Genomic DNA, 16,292 nt, shown 5'->3' on the forward strand with positions numbered 1-16,292 from the left:
AGCTGAAGAACATTGCACAAACAATAAAACCAAATACCAAAGTTTTGTTTTCTGATGAAAGGTCATCAACCTGAGACGTCAACTGTTTCTTTTTCCACAACTGCTGCCAGACCTGCTGAGTATTTCCAGCACTTCATTTTTATTTCCAGCATCCACACTGTTTTGCTTTTATTTCCCAAAATTTTGTTACAGCCTTAATACTTTTTTTAGTGAGTGCATATTGAGAGTGCTATAATATTTAACTAAACATCTTTTTTTCTCAATACCCAGTTGTGATTAATGTTGGTGTCTGAACAATTTCTACAATAGTTATATTGCTGAGAAAGACTTGCATGTAGAAAATTTATCCTCTTCTCTCAGACGCAAAATTAGCTATTACTTCATGAACGCCTATCGAGAACTGTGGCTTCGCAGACTGTGTGAGGAAGCGGACTTTGCAAGTCTAGTATACCAACTGATGGTAACGTAGACTTTGCGTGAACACCACTGATACTAAATCTTAGAGTTAGTAATACACATGGTTCATTGACAAGCATGTTGTACAATTAAAGCAGTACCTGATTGGTCAGAGCAACAAGTTGAGGATCTGAAATTATCCTTTAGTTCTGAATTAGAATGTCCACAGTAAAGATAAACTAATGGGCATTCTATTTAGTCAGTATTAGTGCAATGAGTATTTCGTTTGAGAAATGTGGGGGAATGACCAACACCAATATGGAAGAATATCACCAAGCAAAAAAAAGAGAAGGTAAGCTAAATTAAGTACCAATTTAAAAAATAAAATAAAATAAGCAGGGATTCTAAAAGGAGTTGAATACGTCAGTGAATCTAAAAATTGATGACAACAAGTATACTGACCTCATATATTTTTACCAATAGTAAAATATTCCAGCTTTGAAATTCCACATTAAATAATAGCAATCATTAATGCCACTTTTAAAGTGACAGTCAGAGAATTTCATGTGAATGCATTGAGTGCTCATACAGTTGTATTTACAGTGTATTTTTTCTATAACTGCTACAATTTAACTGCATAATAATTAAATAGAAATGACTAGATTTTAAAAGGTTTTGGGCATAACCTAGCTAGCTTTTATGTAGTTGGTATCTCTTAAACCTATCAGACATAATCATATTTGTGTATCTATCTGCATTTTTTCACAGATCAAGTCGAGGAGGTTAGCATAAAAACAATGAGGTCTTCATTTATCCCCTCCCGTGTTCTCTGACCTATCAGCAGAGCAAAATTGTACAAGTGCCATCTCTAACAGTTGTGTGATAAGATAGTGTAACCACTAAAGTCATGTCTTTATTCCCAATCCCTCCTATTTTCACTCTTGCCCTTCCTCAGGCATCGCGCATCTAACCTCTTCATCGAAAGTTATAGAAGTGCCTGGATTGACACCGAGGAGCACTCGTTTGAAGATAAACTAATAGATGATCTGGCTGTAAGTACTGGTTTCTGTGAGCTGGCGTGCAGCCGTGCTGTACCAGTACGTACAACCCTGTTTCTGCACTATATGCTGTCGCTTGTATTTTTGCGTCAAGTCTGTGACACAGTCATACCTTGTCTCCTGTCACTCTGTGTTGGCATGACTGGAAACTAGAAATAGCTGAGTCCATGGAATGTAGTCTTTCGTATGACAGTTATGATAAAGACTGCATTTCAGCTAAGAAATCTTTTACAGAAAAGTCTGCAAGTCATTCTTCTGTTTTACTTTATTCTTCTATCTCCTTGACTATGCTTCACATGCCTAGTTTTCTGCCAGAAGACCCTATTTGACATCTGAAGGACCAGTTACACTAGAACCAGAACTATATACACCAAATCCAGTGGATCTGGGTTAGTATAATAAGAGATCAAAGAATGAAGTGCAAACTGGATGCATATGATGGATTAATTGGATAAAAGCAATGTTTTGAGTAATAATGACTTAAATAAACTGCAAAGAATATTTACGCATGTAGATGATTTGTACACATTGGCCGGAATTTTACGCCACCCCAACAAGCTGGAGGGTGGTGTAAAATGGAGCGGGAGGCTCCGGGAGGCCTTCCCGACCCGCTCCCGCCTCCATACCTCTTTATGTAGGGCATGGGGAGGGTAGAAACGGGCCGCCCACCCCAGGCCAATCAAGGCCCTTCAGTTGCCAATTAATGGCCTTTACCCAGCTCCATGGTAAAAGCTGGCTGCCTCTCAGCGCCCCAGGGGCGGGTCCTGAAAATTGGGCACAGGGTGCCCGATTGAGTGCCACCCCCTCTTCCCCAACCACCCCCAGGAACCAAAACGCCCTCCCTTTTCCCCAAACGACCACCCTTGCTTCGCTGGGGCCCAACCAGTTACCCCCGGCGAGTCAACCAAAATTCACCTGAAATCCCGGCTCCATATCTTCATCAGCCGTTGACTGGGCTGCAGGTCCCAGTGGCACTGCTGGGACTAAGAGCTGCTGGCCCACTGATTGGCCAGCAGCTCAATGAGGCGGGACTTCCTCCCTCGAGCAGGTGGAAGTCTCTCCCTGGAACAGTTAAAGCCTGGGGACCCATAAAATGCGGGACGGATTCCCAGGTTAGGCGGAAGTGGGTTCCCAACGACTTTTATGTCAGTGGCCAGCTCTCGTCCGCCCAATGTAAAATCCAGTCCATTAATTCAGTTGGTGTCTCTCAATTTGCATATGTTCCACAAATATGAGCCCACTGTCTCCGAACCAAAGTAATCCTTAATTTATATAAGCCATATTCATTAATCCCTAGTTAATAAGGAGAAAAAGAGGTGGTGTAGCTTTGTCAGTAAAGGAAGACATTAGTGCTGTAGTGAGAAATGATATAGGCACTGGAGATCAAGACAATCAGTCTGGTTAGAAATAAGAAAATAGCCAGGAAAAGAATACCCTGGTGGCAGTAATCTATAGGTCCCCAAACAGTAGTTCTGCAGTGGGACACAGTATAAACCAGGAAAGACTGGGGGCTTGTAAGAAAGGTACGGCAATAATCAAAAAGTGATTTTAATGTGCATATAGACTGGATTAATCATATTGGCAAGGGGAGCCTCGAGGGAGAGTTCATTGAATGTATTCGAGATTGTTTTTTGGAGCAATATGTTGTGGAACTACCAGGGAGCAGGCTATTCTAGATTTGGTATTATGTAATGAGGTGGGATTAATTAATCTCATAGTTAAGGATCCTCTAGGGAAGAGTGATCATAGCATGCTGGAATTTCAAATTCAGTTTCAGGGAGAGAAACTGGAGTCCCACACTGGAGTTCTGGAGTTAAACAAAGGAAATTACATAGGCATGAGGACAGATTTGGCCCTAGTGGACTGGGCAGGAAGACTAAAAGGTAGGACAGTTGACGAACAGTGGCAGATGTTTAAGGAGATATTCAAATCCTCCCAACTAAAATATATTCCGGAGAGGAAGAAAGATTGTAAGAGGGAGAAAAACATCCATGGCGAAGAAAGGAAATTAAGGATAACATAAAGACAAAAACTAAGGCATACCATATTGCAAAGGCTGGTGGCAGGCTGGAAGATTGGGAAACTTTTAAAGATCAACAAAGGGTTACTAAAAAACTTATAAAAAGAGCAAAGGTAAATTATGAAAGAAAACTACCGCAAAATATAAAAACAGATAGCAAAAGCTTCTATAAGTATATAAAAGGGTGGAGAGTAGCTAAAGTGAATGTTGGTCCCTTGGTGAATAAGACTGGGGAGTTAATAAAGGGGAACACAGAAATGGCGGAGACACTAAATCAGTATTTTGCCTCAGTTTGCATGGTGGAGGACACTACTCCATCCCAATAGTAACAAGTAATGCAGAGGTTATGGGAAGGGAGGAACTTAGAGCAAGCATCATCACTAGGGAAAAAGTACTGAGCAAATTATTGGGATTGAAGGTAGACAAGTCCCCAGGGCCTGTTGGCCTACATCCTAGGGTCTTAAAGGAACTGGCATCGGAGATACTGGATCCATTGGTTATAATATTCCAAAATTCCCTGGATGCGGGAAACGTTCCTGTGGATTGGAAAAATGCTAATAAACTGCCCTTATTCAAAAAGGGAGGGAGGCAGAAAGTAGGAAACTATAGAGCAGTTAGTTTAACATCTGTCGTTGGGAAATTGTTAGAATCCATTATTAAGGAAGTAATAATAGGACATTTAGAAAGTCAAAACACAATCCATCAGAGTCAGCATGGTTTTATGAAGGGTAAATTGTGTTTGACTAATTTGCTAGAGTTCTTCGAAGATGTAACAAGTAAAGTGGATAATGGGGATCCTGTAGATGTTGTATATCTGGACTTTATGAAGGCATTTGATAAGGTGCCGCACAAAAGGTTAATAGACAAGGTAAGATCACATGGGGTTAGGGGCAATTTATTAGCTTGGATAGAGGATTGGCTAACCAACAGAAACCAGAGAGTCGGGATAAATGGGTCCTTTTCTGGTTGGCAAGATGTAACTAGTGGGATGCCACAGGGTTCGTCCTTGGGCCCCAACTATTTACAATCTATATTAATGACTTGGATGCAGGGTAGAAGGTACTGTAGCCAAATTTGCAGATGACACTAAAATAGGTGGGATAGTAAGTTGCAATAAAGAAATAAGAAATTTACAAATGGATATGGATATGTTGGGTGAATGGACCAAAACTTGGCAGATGGAGTTTAACGTGGGTAAGTGTGAGTTTATTCATTTTGGTTGGAAGAATAGAAAGGCAAATTATTATCTAAATGGAGAGAAACTTCAGAGTGCTTCGGTGTCCTCGTACATGAATCGCAGAAAACTAATATGCAGCTGCAGTAGGTAATAAGGAAGGCAAATGGAATTTTGGCATTTATTGCTAAAGGAATAGAGTATAAAAGTAGGGAAGTGTTGCTGCAACTGTACAAGGCATTAGTGAGACCGCACCTGGAGTACTGCGTACAGTTTTGGCCCCCTTACATGAGGAGGGATGTAGTTACATTGGAGGCAGTTCAGCGGAGGTGCACTAGATTGATTCCAGAGATGAGGGGATTGCCTTATGAAGAGAGATTGAGCAGTTTAGGCTTTTACTCTAGAGTTTAGAAGAATGAGAGGAGATCGAATATATAAGATGATTAAAGGGTTTGACAAAGTAGACGTAGAGAGGACGTTTCCTCTGGTGGGGCAATCTAGAACAAGAGGTTATAGTTTTAGGATAAGGGGTAGCAGATTTAAAACAGAGATGAGGAGAAATTACTTCTTTCAAAGGGTCGTGAGTCTGTGGAATTCACTACCCCAGAGTGCGGTGGATGCCGGGACATTGAGTAAATTTAAGGAGGAGATAGACAGATTTTTAATTAGTAATGGGTTGAAGGGTTATATAGAACGGGCAGGAAAGTGGGGTTGAGGCCGGGATGAGATCAGCCATGATCGTATTGAATGGTGGAGCAGGCTCGAGGGGCTGAATTGCCTACTCCTGCTCCTAGTTATGTTCTAATCAAATTTTAGGGTATTATATAGCTATTGCATTTATGCAATTAAAAGTTTTCCACTTATAAGACTCTATCATTCTGCAATTATATGGTGCCCTCAGCTTTGCTAAATCATCCAGCTAAGCTCATGTCATGTACTCACCACAGACCAATCATTGAGTCATCCTGAAAATTCATTCCACAAGGCAGCAATTTCTGCTTTTACTCATGCTTTTTTAAAACTTTTTTTCTAAATTTAGTTTCTATACTTTTGATTATTTTTGGTTCATTTTGCCATTTTATAAATATTTTGTCACAAATAGCCAAGTCCTGAGTCTCAACTTCCTGATTGACACCAAGACCAAGATAAACTAATAGATGATCTGGCTTTAAGTGCAGCTTTCCACGAGCTACCCTGCAGCCATAGAATCATAGAAATTTACAGCATGGAAGGAGGCCATTCAGCCAATCGTGTCCACGCCAGCATACAAGTAGCCATCCAGTCAAATCCCACTTTCCAGCTTTTGGTCCAAACCTTGTCGGTTACGGCACTTCAAGTGCATATGCAAGTACTTTTTAAATGTTCAGACGGTTTCTGCCTCTATGACCCTTTCAGGCAGTGAGTTCCAGATCCCTACCACCCTCTGACTGAAAAATTTCCCCTCAAATCCCTTATAAACCTCCTAACTCTTACCCGAAATCTCTGACCCCTGGTTATGAACCCCTCCACTAAGGGGAATAGGGCCTTCCTATCCACTTTATCTAAACCTCTAATAATTTTATACACTTCAATTAGGTCTCCCCTCAGCCTGCTCTGTTCCAAAGAAAACAGCCCTAGCCTATCCAACTTTTCCTCAGAACTAAAATTCTCCAGTCCAGGCAACATCCTCATAAATCTATTCTGTACCCGTGCAATCACATCTTTCCTATAATGTGGTGACCAGAACTGCTTGCAGTGTGACCTAACTTGTGTTTTATACAGTTCCAGCATAACGTCCCAGATTTTGTATCCCGTATACCTTCTTGACCACTTGTCCAGCCAGCTTCAGGGATCTGTGGATATGCACTCCAAGGCCCCTCTGTTCCTCTATGCTTCATAGTGTCCTATCATTTATTATGTATTCCCTTGCCTTGTTAGACTTTCCCAAATGTATTACCTCACAATTCTCCAGATTGAACTCAGTTTGCTACTGTCCTGTCCACCTGACTAGTCCATAGATATCTTCCTGCAGTCTAAAGCTTTCTTCATTATCAACCACATGACCAGTTTTTGTATCATCTGCAAAATTCTTAATCATAGCCCCTAATTTCAAGTCTAAATACTGCAAAAAGCAAGGAATCTGAGCCCTGCAAAACCCCACTGGAAACAGCCTTCCAGTCACAAAAACACCCATTGATCATTACCCTTTGCTTCCTGCCTCTGAGCCAGTTTTGGATCTAACTTGCCAATTTATCTTGGATCCCAGGAGCTTTTACATTTGTGACCAGTATGTCATGTAGGACCTTATCAATAGCTGTGCTAGAATTCATAGAGACTACTTCAAATGTATTACCCTCATTCACCCTTCTTGTTACCTTCTCAAAAAATTCAATCATGTTTGTCAGACTTGACCTTCCCTTAACAAATACATATTGTATGATTATTTCATGCCTTTCTAAATGAAGATTTATCCTGCCCTCAGAATTTTCTCCAATAATTTACCCACCACCAAGTTTAGGCTGACTGGTTTGTAATTTACTCAGTCTGTCCCTTTCTTCCTTTTTAATCAATGGTACAGTGTTAGTTTCCTCCAGTCCTCCGGCACCACACCTGTAGCCAGGGAGGATGGAAAATGATGGTCTGAGCCTCTGCTATTTCTTCTCTTGCTTCCCTTAACAGCCTAGGATATATTTTGTCTGGGCCTGGGGATTTATCCAGTTTCAAAGGTGTTAAACCCCTTAATACCTTCTCTCTCAGTATGTTAATTTCATCTAATAGTTCACACTCCACCTCCCTGATAACAATCTTTGTATCTGTTCCTCTCTTTTGTGAAACCATTAAGAACCATACCAACATTTTCCACCTCCACACACAGGTTACCCTTATGGTCCCTAATAGGCACTACTATTTCTTTAGTTATCCTCTTGCTCTTTGTGTATTTATTTATTTTTTTAAACTTTGGGTTTTACCAATATTTTTTCATGCACTCCCTTTGCTTTCCTAATTTCCTTTTTAATTTCACCCCTGCACTTTTTTTGTACTCCTAGGTTTCTGCAGTATTGAGCCCTCGGTATCTATCATAAGCTTTCCTTTTTTCTTTATCCTCTCCTTTCAGCCCCTTGGCATCAATACAAAACTTGTGGCATGTGAGTGTACCATTATGGTAATCTATAATTCTTCACTTAGGGGAGATGAGGCTTCCATTTTCAAAATTTTTTATGGATTTTCCTGTTCTCTGTTATTGAAAAGTTGTTATGAGAGAGCCTCTGTTTCACTGCACCACACCTGTTGTTTTCCATTTATTCTTTATGAAGCTATCTAATCCCCATCTCAAGATGGATTAAAATTAGCAGAAACTCAGAGTTTGCCACTCTATAGAGATGCTTTACTGCACTATTGAACAACTTGAGCTAATAAGCTCAGAATCAAATACCCAATTTGTAGCAGAGGTACTCCTGCTATTGAAACCAACCTATTTTAACAGCATTTACCTGTATGGTGCCTACATCATACATGTTCTAAGTTTTTGGAGAGATAAAAAAGCATTGAAAAATTGTACGTACACAACAGCTGATGTATATGGTTTTGCAAAATATATCATCTTTCCTCTCAGAGCTTTGAACACTTACAGAGGAGCCATCATACCAGTAAATGCTTTTTCATCTGCAGAAATACGAGAATAGGAAGGAGCAATAGTGCCTGTGGCATTTGGGCTGGAGTAACCATGTATTTCAGTTACCACTTTGGTCTTTGCCATTTTTTATAATGGCAGGAAAGTGAAGTCAGGAGACACATCTGGTACCTCTGATTTTCAAAAGCAGACTAAATAGGTAGGTTTCATGTAAGTTGGCTTCTCTTTACTTGAATTTTTTTTTTAATTCATTCATGGGATGTGGGCGTCACTGGCCAGGCCAGCATTTATTGCCCATCCCTGATTGCCCTTGAGAAGCTGGTGGTGAGCTGCCTTCTTGAACCGCTGCAGTCCATGTGGGGTAGGTATTCCCACAGTGCTGTTAAGAAGGGAGTTCCCGGATTTTGGCCCAGTGACAGTGAAGGAACGGCGATATAGTTCCAAGTCAGGATGGTGTGTTACTTGGAGGGGAACTTGCAGGTGGTGGTGTTCCCATGTATTTGCTGCCCTTGTCCTTCTTGTTGGTAGAGGTCACGGGATTGGAAAGTGCTGTCTAAGGAGCCTTGGTGCATTGCTGCAGTGCATCTTGTAGATGGTACACACTGCTGCCACTGTGTGTCGGTGGTGGAGGGAGTGAATGTTTGTAGATGGGATGCCAATCAAGCGGGCTTCTTTGTCCTGGATGGTGTCAAGCTTCTTGAGTGTTATTGGAGCTGCACCCATCCAGGCAAGTGGGGAGTATTCCATCACACTCCTGACCTGTGCCTTGTAGATGGTGGACAGGCTTTGTGGAGTCAGGAGGTGAGTTACTCACCTCAGGATTCCTAGCCTCTGACCTGCTCTTGTAGCCATGGTATTTATATGGCTACTCCGGTTCAGTTTCTGGTCAATGGTAGCCCCTAGGATGTTAGTGGGGGATTCGGCAATGGTAATGCCGTTGAATGTCAAGGGGAGATGGTTAGATTCTCTCTTGTTGGAGATGGTCATTGCCTGGCACTTGTGTGGCGCGAATGTTACTTGCCACATCTCAGCCCAAGCCTGGATATTGTCCAGGTCTTGCTGCATTTCTACACGGACTGCTTCAGTATCTGAGGAGTCACGAATGGGGCTGAACATTGTGCAATCATCTGCGAACATCCCCACTTCTGACTTAATGATTGAAGGAAGGTCATTGATGAAGCAGCTGAAGATGGTTGGGCCTAGGACACGACCCTGAGGCACTCCTGCAGTGATGTCCTGGAGCTGACATGATTGACCTCCAACGACCACAACTATCTTCCTTTGCGCTAGGTATGACTCTAGCCAGCGGAGGGTTTTCCCTCTGATTCCCATTGACCTCAGTTTTGCTAGGGCTCCTTGATGCCATACTCGGTCAAATGCTGCCTTGATGTCAAGGGCAGTCACTCTCACCTCACCTCTTCAGTTCAGCTCTTTTGTCCATGTTTGAACCAAGGCTGTAATGAGGTCAGGAGCTGAGTGGTCCTGGCGGAACCCAAACTGAGCATCACTGAGCAGGTTATGCTAAGCAAGTGCTGCTTGCTGGCACTGTTGATGACACCTTCCATCACTTTACTGATGATTGAGAGTAGGCTGATGGGGCGGTAATTGGCCGGGTTGGACTTGTCCTGCTTTTTGTGTACAGGACATACCTGGGCAATTTTCCACATTGCAGGGTAGATGCCAGTGTTGTAGCTGTACTGGAACAGCTTGGCTAGGGGCGTGGCAAGTTCTGGAGCACAGGTCTTCAGTACTATTGCCGGAATATTGTCAGGGCCCATAGCTTTTGCAGTATCCAGTGCCTTCAGTCGTTTCTTGATATCACGTGGAGTGAATTGAATTGGCTGAAGTCTGGCATCTGTGATGCAGGGGACTTCAGGAGGAGGCCGAGATGGATCATCAACTCGGCACTTCTGGCTGAAGATTGTTGCAAATGCTTCAGCCTTATCTTTCGCACTGATGTGCTGGGCTCCCCCATCATTGAGGATGGGGATATTTGTGGAGCCACCTCCTCGAGTTAGTTGTTTAATTGTCCACCACCATTCACGACTGGATGTGGCAGGACTGCAGAGCTTAGATTTGATCGGTTGGTTATGGGATCGCTTAGCTCTGTCTATCACATGCTGCTTACGCAGTTTGGCACGCAGATAGTCCTGTGTTGTAGCTTCACCAGGTTGGCACCTCATTTTGAGGTATGCCTGGTGCTGCTCTGGCATGCCCTCCTGCTACTCTTCATTGAACCAGGGTTAGTCTCCTGGCTTGATGGTAATGGTAGAGTGGGGGATATGCCAGGCCATGAGGTTACAGATTGTGGTTGAGTGCAATTCTGCTGCTGCTGATGGCCCACAGCGCCTCATGGATGCCCAGGTTTGCATTGCTAGATCTGTTCGAAATCTATCCCATTTAGCATGGTGATAGTGCCACACAACACGATGGACGGTATCATCAGTGTGAAGGCAGGACATTGTCTCCACAAGGACTGTGCGGTGGTCACTCCTACCAATACAGTCATGGTCATAAGCATCTGTGGCAGGCAGATTGGTGAGGACGAGGTCAAGTATGTTTTTCCCTCGTGTTGGTTCCCCCACCACCTGCCACAGACCCAGTCTAGCAACTATGTCCTTTAGGACTCAGCCAGCTCGGTCAGTAGTGGTGCTACCGAGCCACTCTTGGTGATGGACATTGAAGTCCCCCACCCAGAGTACATTTTGTACCCTTGCCACCGTCTGTGCTTCCTCCAAGTGGTGTTCAACATGGAGTACTGAGTCATCAGCTGAGGGAGAGTAGTAGGTGGTAATCAGTAGGAGGTTACCTTGCCCATGTTTGACCTGATGCCATGAGGCTTCATGGGGTCTGGAGTCGATGTTGAGGGCTCCCAGGGCAACTCCCTCCCTACTGTATACCACTGTGCCACCACCTCTGGTGGGTCTGTCCTGCTGGTGGGACAAGACATACCCGGGGATGGTGATGGCAGTGTCTGGGACATTGTCTGTAAGGTATGATTCCGTGAGTATGGCTATGTCAGGCTGTTGCTTGACTAGTCTGTGGGACAGCTCTCCCAACTTTGGCACAATCCCCCAGATGTTAGTAAGGAGGACTTTACAGGGTTGACAGGGCTGGGTTTGCCGTTGTCGTTTCCGGTGCCTAGGTCGATGCCGGGTGGTCCGTCCAGTTTCATTCCTTTTTATTGACTTCGTAGTGGTTAGATACAACTGAGTGGCTTGCTCGGCCATTTCAGAGGGCTGAAGTCACATGTAGGCCAGACCAGGTAAGGACAGCAGATTTCCTTCCCTAAAGGACATTAGTGAACCAGATGGGTTTTTACAACAATCGACAATGGTTTCATGGCCATCATTAGACTAGTTTTTTAATTCCAGATTTATTAATTGAATTCAAATTCCACCTTCTGCTGTGGTGGGAATTGAACCCATGTCCCCAGAACAATACCCTGGGTCTCTGGGTTACTAGTCCAGTGATAATACCAGTACACCACCGCTTACCCCATGCTATCTAGTGACAAACTGTAGCAAAATAATGACTTCTGGTTGCTATATAATGTGGCATAAATTTTAAACAGTCATTTGCAATTCTAGATGTGAATTGAGTCATAGAGTTATTATGGCATGGAAGGAAGCTATTCGGCCCATCAAGTCCTTGCAAGAGTAATCCAGTCAGTCCCATTCCCCGCTCTATCCCTGTAGCCCAGCAAGTTTATTTCCCTCAAGTACATGCCCAATTTCCTTTTGAAATCCTTCATAGCCTGTGTTACCATCACCCTCATAGGCAGTGAGTTCCCAGTCATTACCACTTGCTGCGTAAAAACAGTTCTTTCTCACACCTCATCTCTTGCCCAAAACCTGAAATATGTGTCCTCTAGTCCTTGTACCATCAGCTAACGGGAGCAGCTTTTCTTTATCAACCTTATCGAAACCTGCCATAATGTATACCTTAACCTCCTTTGCTCCAAGGGGAACAACCCCAGCTTCTCCAACCTAACCTTGTAGCTAAATTCCCTCAACTCTGGAACTATTCCAGTAAATATTCTCTGCACCCTCTCAAGGACCTTCACATCCTTCCTAAAATGCAGTGACCAGAACTGGATGCAGTACTCTAGTTGTGACCTAAGCTTTACGAAGGTTTAGTATAATTTGCCTGCTTTTGTACTCAATGAAGCCCAAGATTCCATGTCCTTTGTTAACTACTCTCTCAATGTGTCATGCCACCTTCAAAGATCTATGCACATGAACCCCGGCTCCCTCTGTCGCTGCTCACTTTTTGGAACTGTAACATTAAGTCCATATTGCCTCCCCCTATCCCTTCTGCCAAAAATGCGTCACCCCACACTTTTGCTTTAAATTCCATCTGTCACTTGTCTGCCCATTCTGCTGGCCTATCTATGTCCTGTTGAAGTCAACTAATATCTTCCTCACTGTTTCCCACATCTCCGAGTTTGGTGTCATCAGGATCTAAAGGGAGAGCTAAGAAGAGCAAGGAGAGGACACGAGAAGTCATTGGCGGATAGGATCAGGGAAAACCCTAAGGCTTTCTATAGGTATATCAGGAATAAAAGAATGACTAGAGTTAGATTAGGGCCAATCAAGGATAGTAGTGGGAAGTTGTGTGTGGAATCAGAGGAGGTAGGGGAAGTGTTAAATGAAAATTTTGCGTCAGTATTTACAGTAGAGAAAGAAAATGTTGTCGAGGAGAATACTGAGATTCAGGCTACTAGGCTAGATGGGATTGAGGTTCACAAGGAGGAGGTGTTATCAATTTTGGAAAGTGTGAAAATAGATAAGTCCCCTGGGCCAGATGGGATTTATCCTAGGATTCTCTGGGAAGCTAGGGAGGAGATTGCAGAGCCTTTGTCCTTGATCTTTATGTCGTCATTGTCGACAGGAATAGTGCCGGAAGACTGGAGGATAGCAAATGTTGTCCCCCTGTTCAAGAAGGGGAGTAGAGACAGCCCTGGTAATTATAGACCTGTGAGCCTTACTTCGGTTGTGGGTAAAATGTTGGAAAAGGTTATAAGAGACAGGATTTATAATCATCTTGAAAAGAATAAGTTCATTAGCAATAGTCAGCACGGTTTTGTGACGGGTAGGTCGTGCCTCACAAACCTTATTGAGTTTTTCGAGAAGGTGACCAAACAGGTGGATGAGGGTAAAGCAGTGGATGTGGTGTATATGGATTTCAGTAAGGCGTTTGATAAGGTTCCCCACGGTAGGCTATTGCAGAAAATACGGAAGTATGGGGTTGAAGGTGATTTAGAGCTTTGGATCAGAAATTGGCTAGCTGAAAGAAGACAGAGGGTGGTGGTTGATGGCAAATGTTCATCCTGGAGTTTAGTTACTAGTGGTGTACCGCAAGGATCTGTTTTGGGGCCACTGCTGTTTGTCATTTTTATAAATGACCTGGAAGAGGGTGTAGAAGGGTGGGTTAGTAAATTTGCGGATGACATTAAGGTCGGTGGAGTTGTGGATAGTGCCGAAGGATGTTGTAGGGTACAGAGGGACATAGATAGGCTGCAGAGCTGGGCTGAGAGATGGCAAATGGAGTTTAATGCAGAAAAGTGCGAGGTGATTCACTTTGGAAGGAGTAACAGGAATGCAGAGTACTGGGCTAATGGGAAGATTCTTGGTAGTGTAGATGAACAGAGAGATCTTGGTGTCCAGGTACATAACCTGGGTAGCAACCTTCAGGGATTTAATAGGGCTGTTAAGAAGGCATATGGTGTGTTAGCTTTTATTAGTAGGGGGATCGAGTTTTGGAGCCACGAGGTCATGCTGCAGCTGTACAAAGCTCTGGTGAGACCGCACCTGGAGTATTGCGTGCAGTTCTGGTCACTGCATTATCGGAAGGATGTGGAAGCTTTGGAAAGGGTGCAGAGGAGATTTACTCGGATGTTGCCTGGTATGGAGGGAAGGTCTTACGAGGAAAGGCTGAGGGACTTGAGGTTGTTTTCGTTGGAGAGAAGGAGGAGGAGAGGTGACTTAATAGAGACATATAAGATAATCAGAGGGTTAGATAGGGTGGATAGTGAGAGTCTTTTTCCTCGGATGGTGATGGCAAACACGAGGGGACATAGCTTTAAGTTGAGGGGTGATAGATATAGGACAGATGTCAGAGGTAGTTTCTTTACTCAGAATAGTAGGGGCGTGGAACGCCCTGCCTGCAGCAGTAGTAGACTCGCCAACTTTAAGGGCATTTAAGTGGTTATTGGATAGACATATGGATGAAAATGGAATAGTGTAGGTCAGATGGTTTCACAGGTCGGCGCAACATCGAGGTCCGAAGGGCCTGTACTGCTCTGTAATGTTCTAATTCTAATCAGCAAATATTGAAATTTTACTCTCTATTCCAATATCCAAGTCATTTATGTATAGCAAAAAAGCAGTGTTCCTAGCACTTACCCTTGGAGTACACCACTGGCTACCATCCTCAAATCTTTAACATTTGTCTTAAATGTTGGCCTAATTAGCCCTAAGCATTCTTTTTTTAAATTATTAATTTCATGGGATGTGGGTATCTCTGGAAAAGCCAGCATTTGTTGCCCACCCCTAATTGCCCTTGAGAAGGTGGTAATGAGCTGCCTCTTGAACTGCTGCAGTCCATCTGGTGCGGGTACACCCACAGTGCTATTAGGGAGGGAGTTCCAGGGTTTTTATCTAGCAACAGTGAAGGAACAGCGATATATTTCCAAATCAGGATGGTGTGTGGATTGGAGGGGAACTTGCAGATGGTGGTGTTCCTACGCGTCTACTGCCCTTGTCCTTCTCGGTGGAAGAGGTTGAGGGTTTGGAAGGTGCTGTCGAAGGAGCATGGTGAGTTGGTGCAGTGCATCTTGTATACAGTACACGCTGCTGCCACTGTGCATCAGTGGTGGAAGGAGTGAATGTTTAAAGTTGTGAATGGGGTGCCGATCAAGCAGGCTGCTTTATCCTGGATGGTGCTGAGCTTCGTGAGTATTGTTGGAGCCTCGTCCAGGCAGGTGGAGAGTATTCCATTACCTAATTTTTCTTTAAGTTGTTCATCTAACCCTTTTTCTCACTTTATTTTACCTACTTACACTTCCTTTTAACTTCTCATTTTTTATATTTGTGTGCTTCATTTCTAGGCCCATATCTTTCCTTTTTGATAGTATAATTTAATATATATTTGGGTAACAAATTGGGTCTGCCAACACAAAAGATCAACTGCAAAAAAAAAAATACATAATTAAAATATTTTTGATAATTTCTTCTTGTATATAGGACAATATTAAGATTTCTCTTTATTATATATAAAATGATTAGTAGTTAGAAATTCTTTGCTAACCCAGGATTCTAGAATGTTGTACCAACATGAAACAATTCATTTGGAGCAATGCAAGCTAACAGCACAGAGTTATATTCCCCACATGTACCACTTCATTATTACATTCCCTGGAGCTCTGCACATGTAAGCTTGAATACACAATCTGTGTGCTGATGTTGTCTGGACATTTGTTCTGTGTTCGCTTCAATGCCCTCAGACTCTGTTGTAACTAAATTAATTCATCATTGCCTTAATTTTCATGGTTTGTCCTCTTATTGTAAAACTGATAAGATTGAGATAATCTGTTTGATGCTTTTTTTAGTCAATTCAATTGTTCAAGTTGGCTGCTAATAGAAACTATGCCAGAGGGTCTACAATGGGGTGATTTTGTACCATTATCATACCATTTATCAACAATCAGACTGATGTAGATAAAGAATGCTATGAGTCAATATCTTCCAGGTGATCTTGCATCTAAAGCAAAACACTGAGCCAACATAACCTTAGAGTAAGATGTGCAGTAAACTGGGCATCAGTAATAGATAACAAAAGAAAATAAATATTATAAGTCGTCGTAACAGCTGAGAAAGTACCTTTATCTAGAAGGCCACTACTGTTGATGATTGAATGAAGTTTTAAGCTGAGATATCAATAACTTAATTTGGTGAATACCTCACCATTCTATAAACACCTGGCTTCAAACCTGTTGGGTAAATTTTCAGCTTCTCCACATGGTTGGTAATC

General features: G+C 42.9%; 1 protein-coding gene across 1 annotated transcript in view; it reads left to right on the plus strand.

The window, feature by feature from the left end:
• LOC137353168 (ryanodine receptor 1-like) overlaps nucleotides 1–16,292 on the plus strand; it is a 535,610-nt gene that overhangs the window by 401,362 nt on the left and 117,956 nt on the right. The window contains exon 76 of the mRNA XM_068019216.1: nucleotides 1,352–1,448. Coding sequence (XP_067875317.1) covers nucleotides 1,352–1,448 — 97 coding nt within the window. The remainder of the gene's footprint in view (nucleotides 1–1,351; nucleotides 1,449–16,292) is intronic.

Source organism: Heterodontus francisci, chromosome 40 (assembly GCF_036365525.1).
Source record: "Heterodontus francisci isolate sHetFra1 chromosome 40, sHetFra1.hap1, whole genome shotgun sequence".
In the NCBI taxonomy this organism is placed as follows: domain Eukaryota; kingdom Metazoa; phylum Chordata; class Chondrichthyes; order Heterodontiformes; family Heterodontidae; genus Heterodontus; species Heterodontus francisci.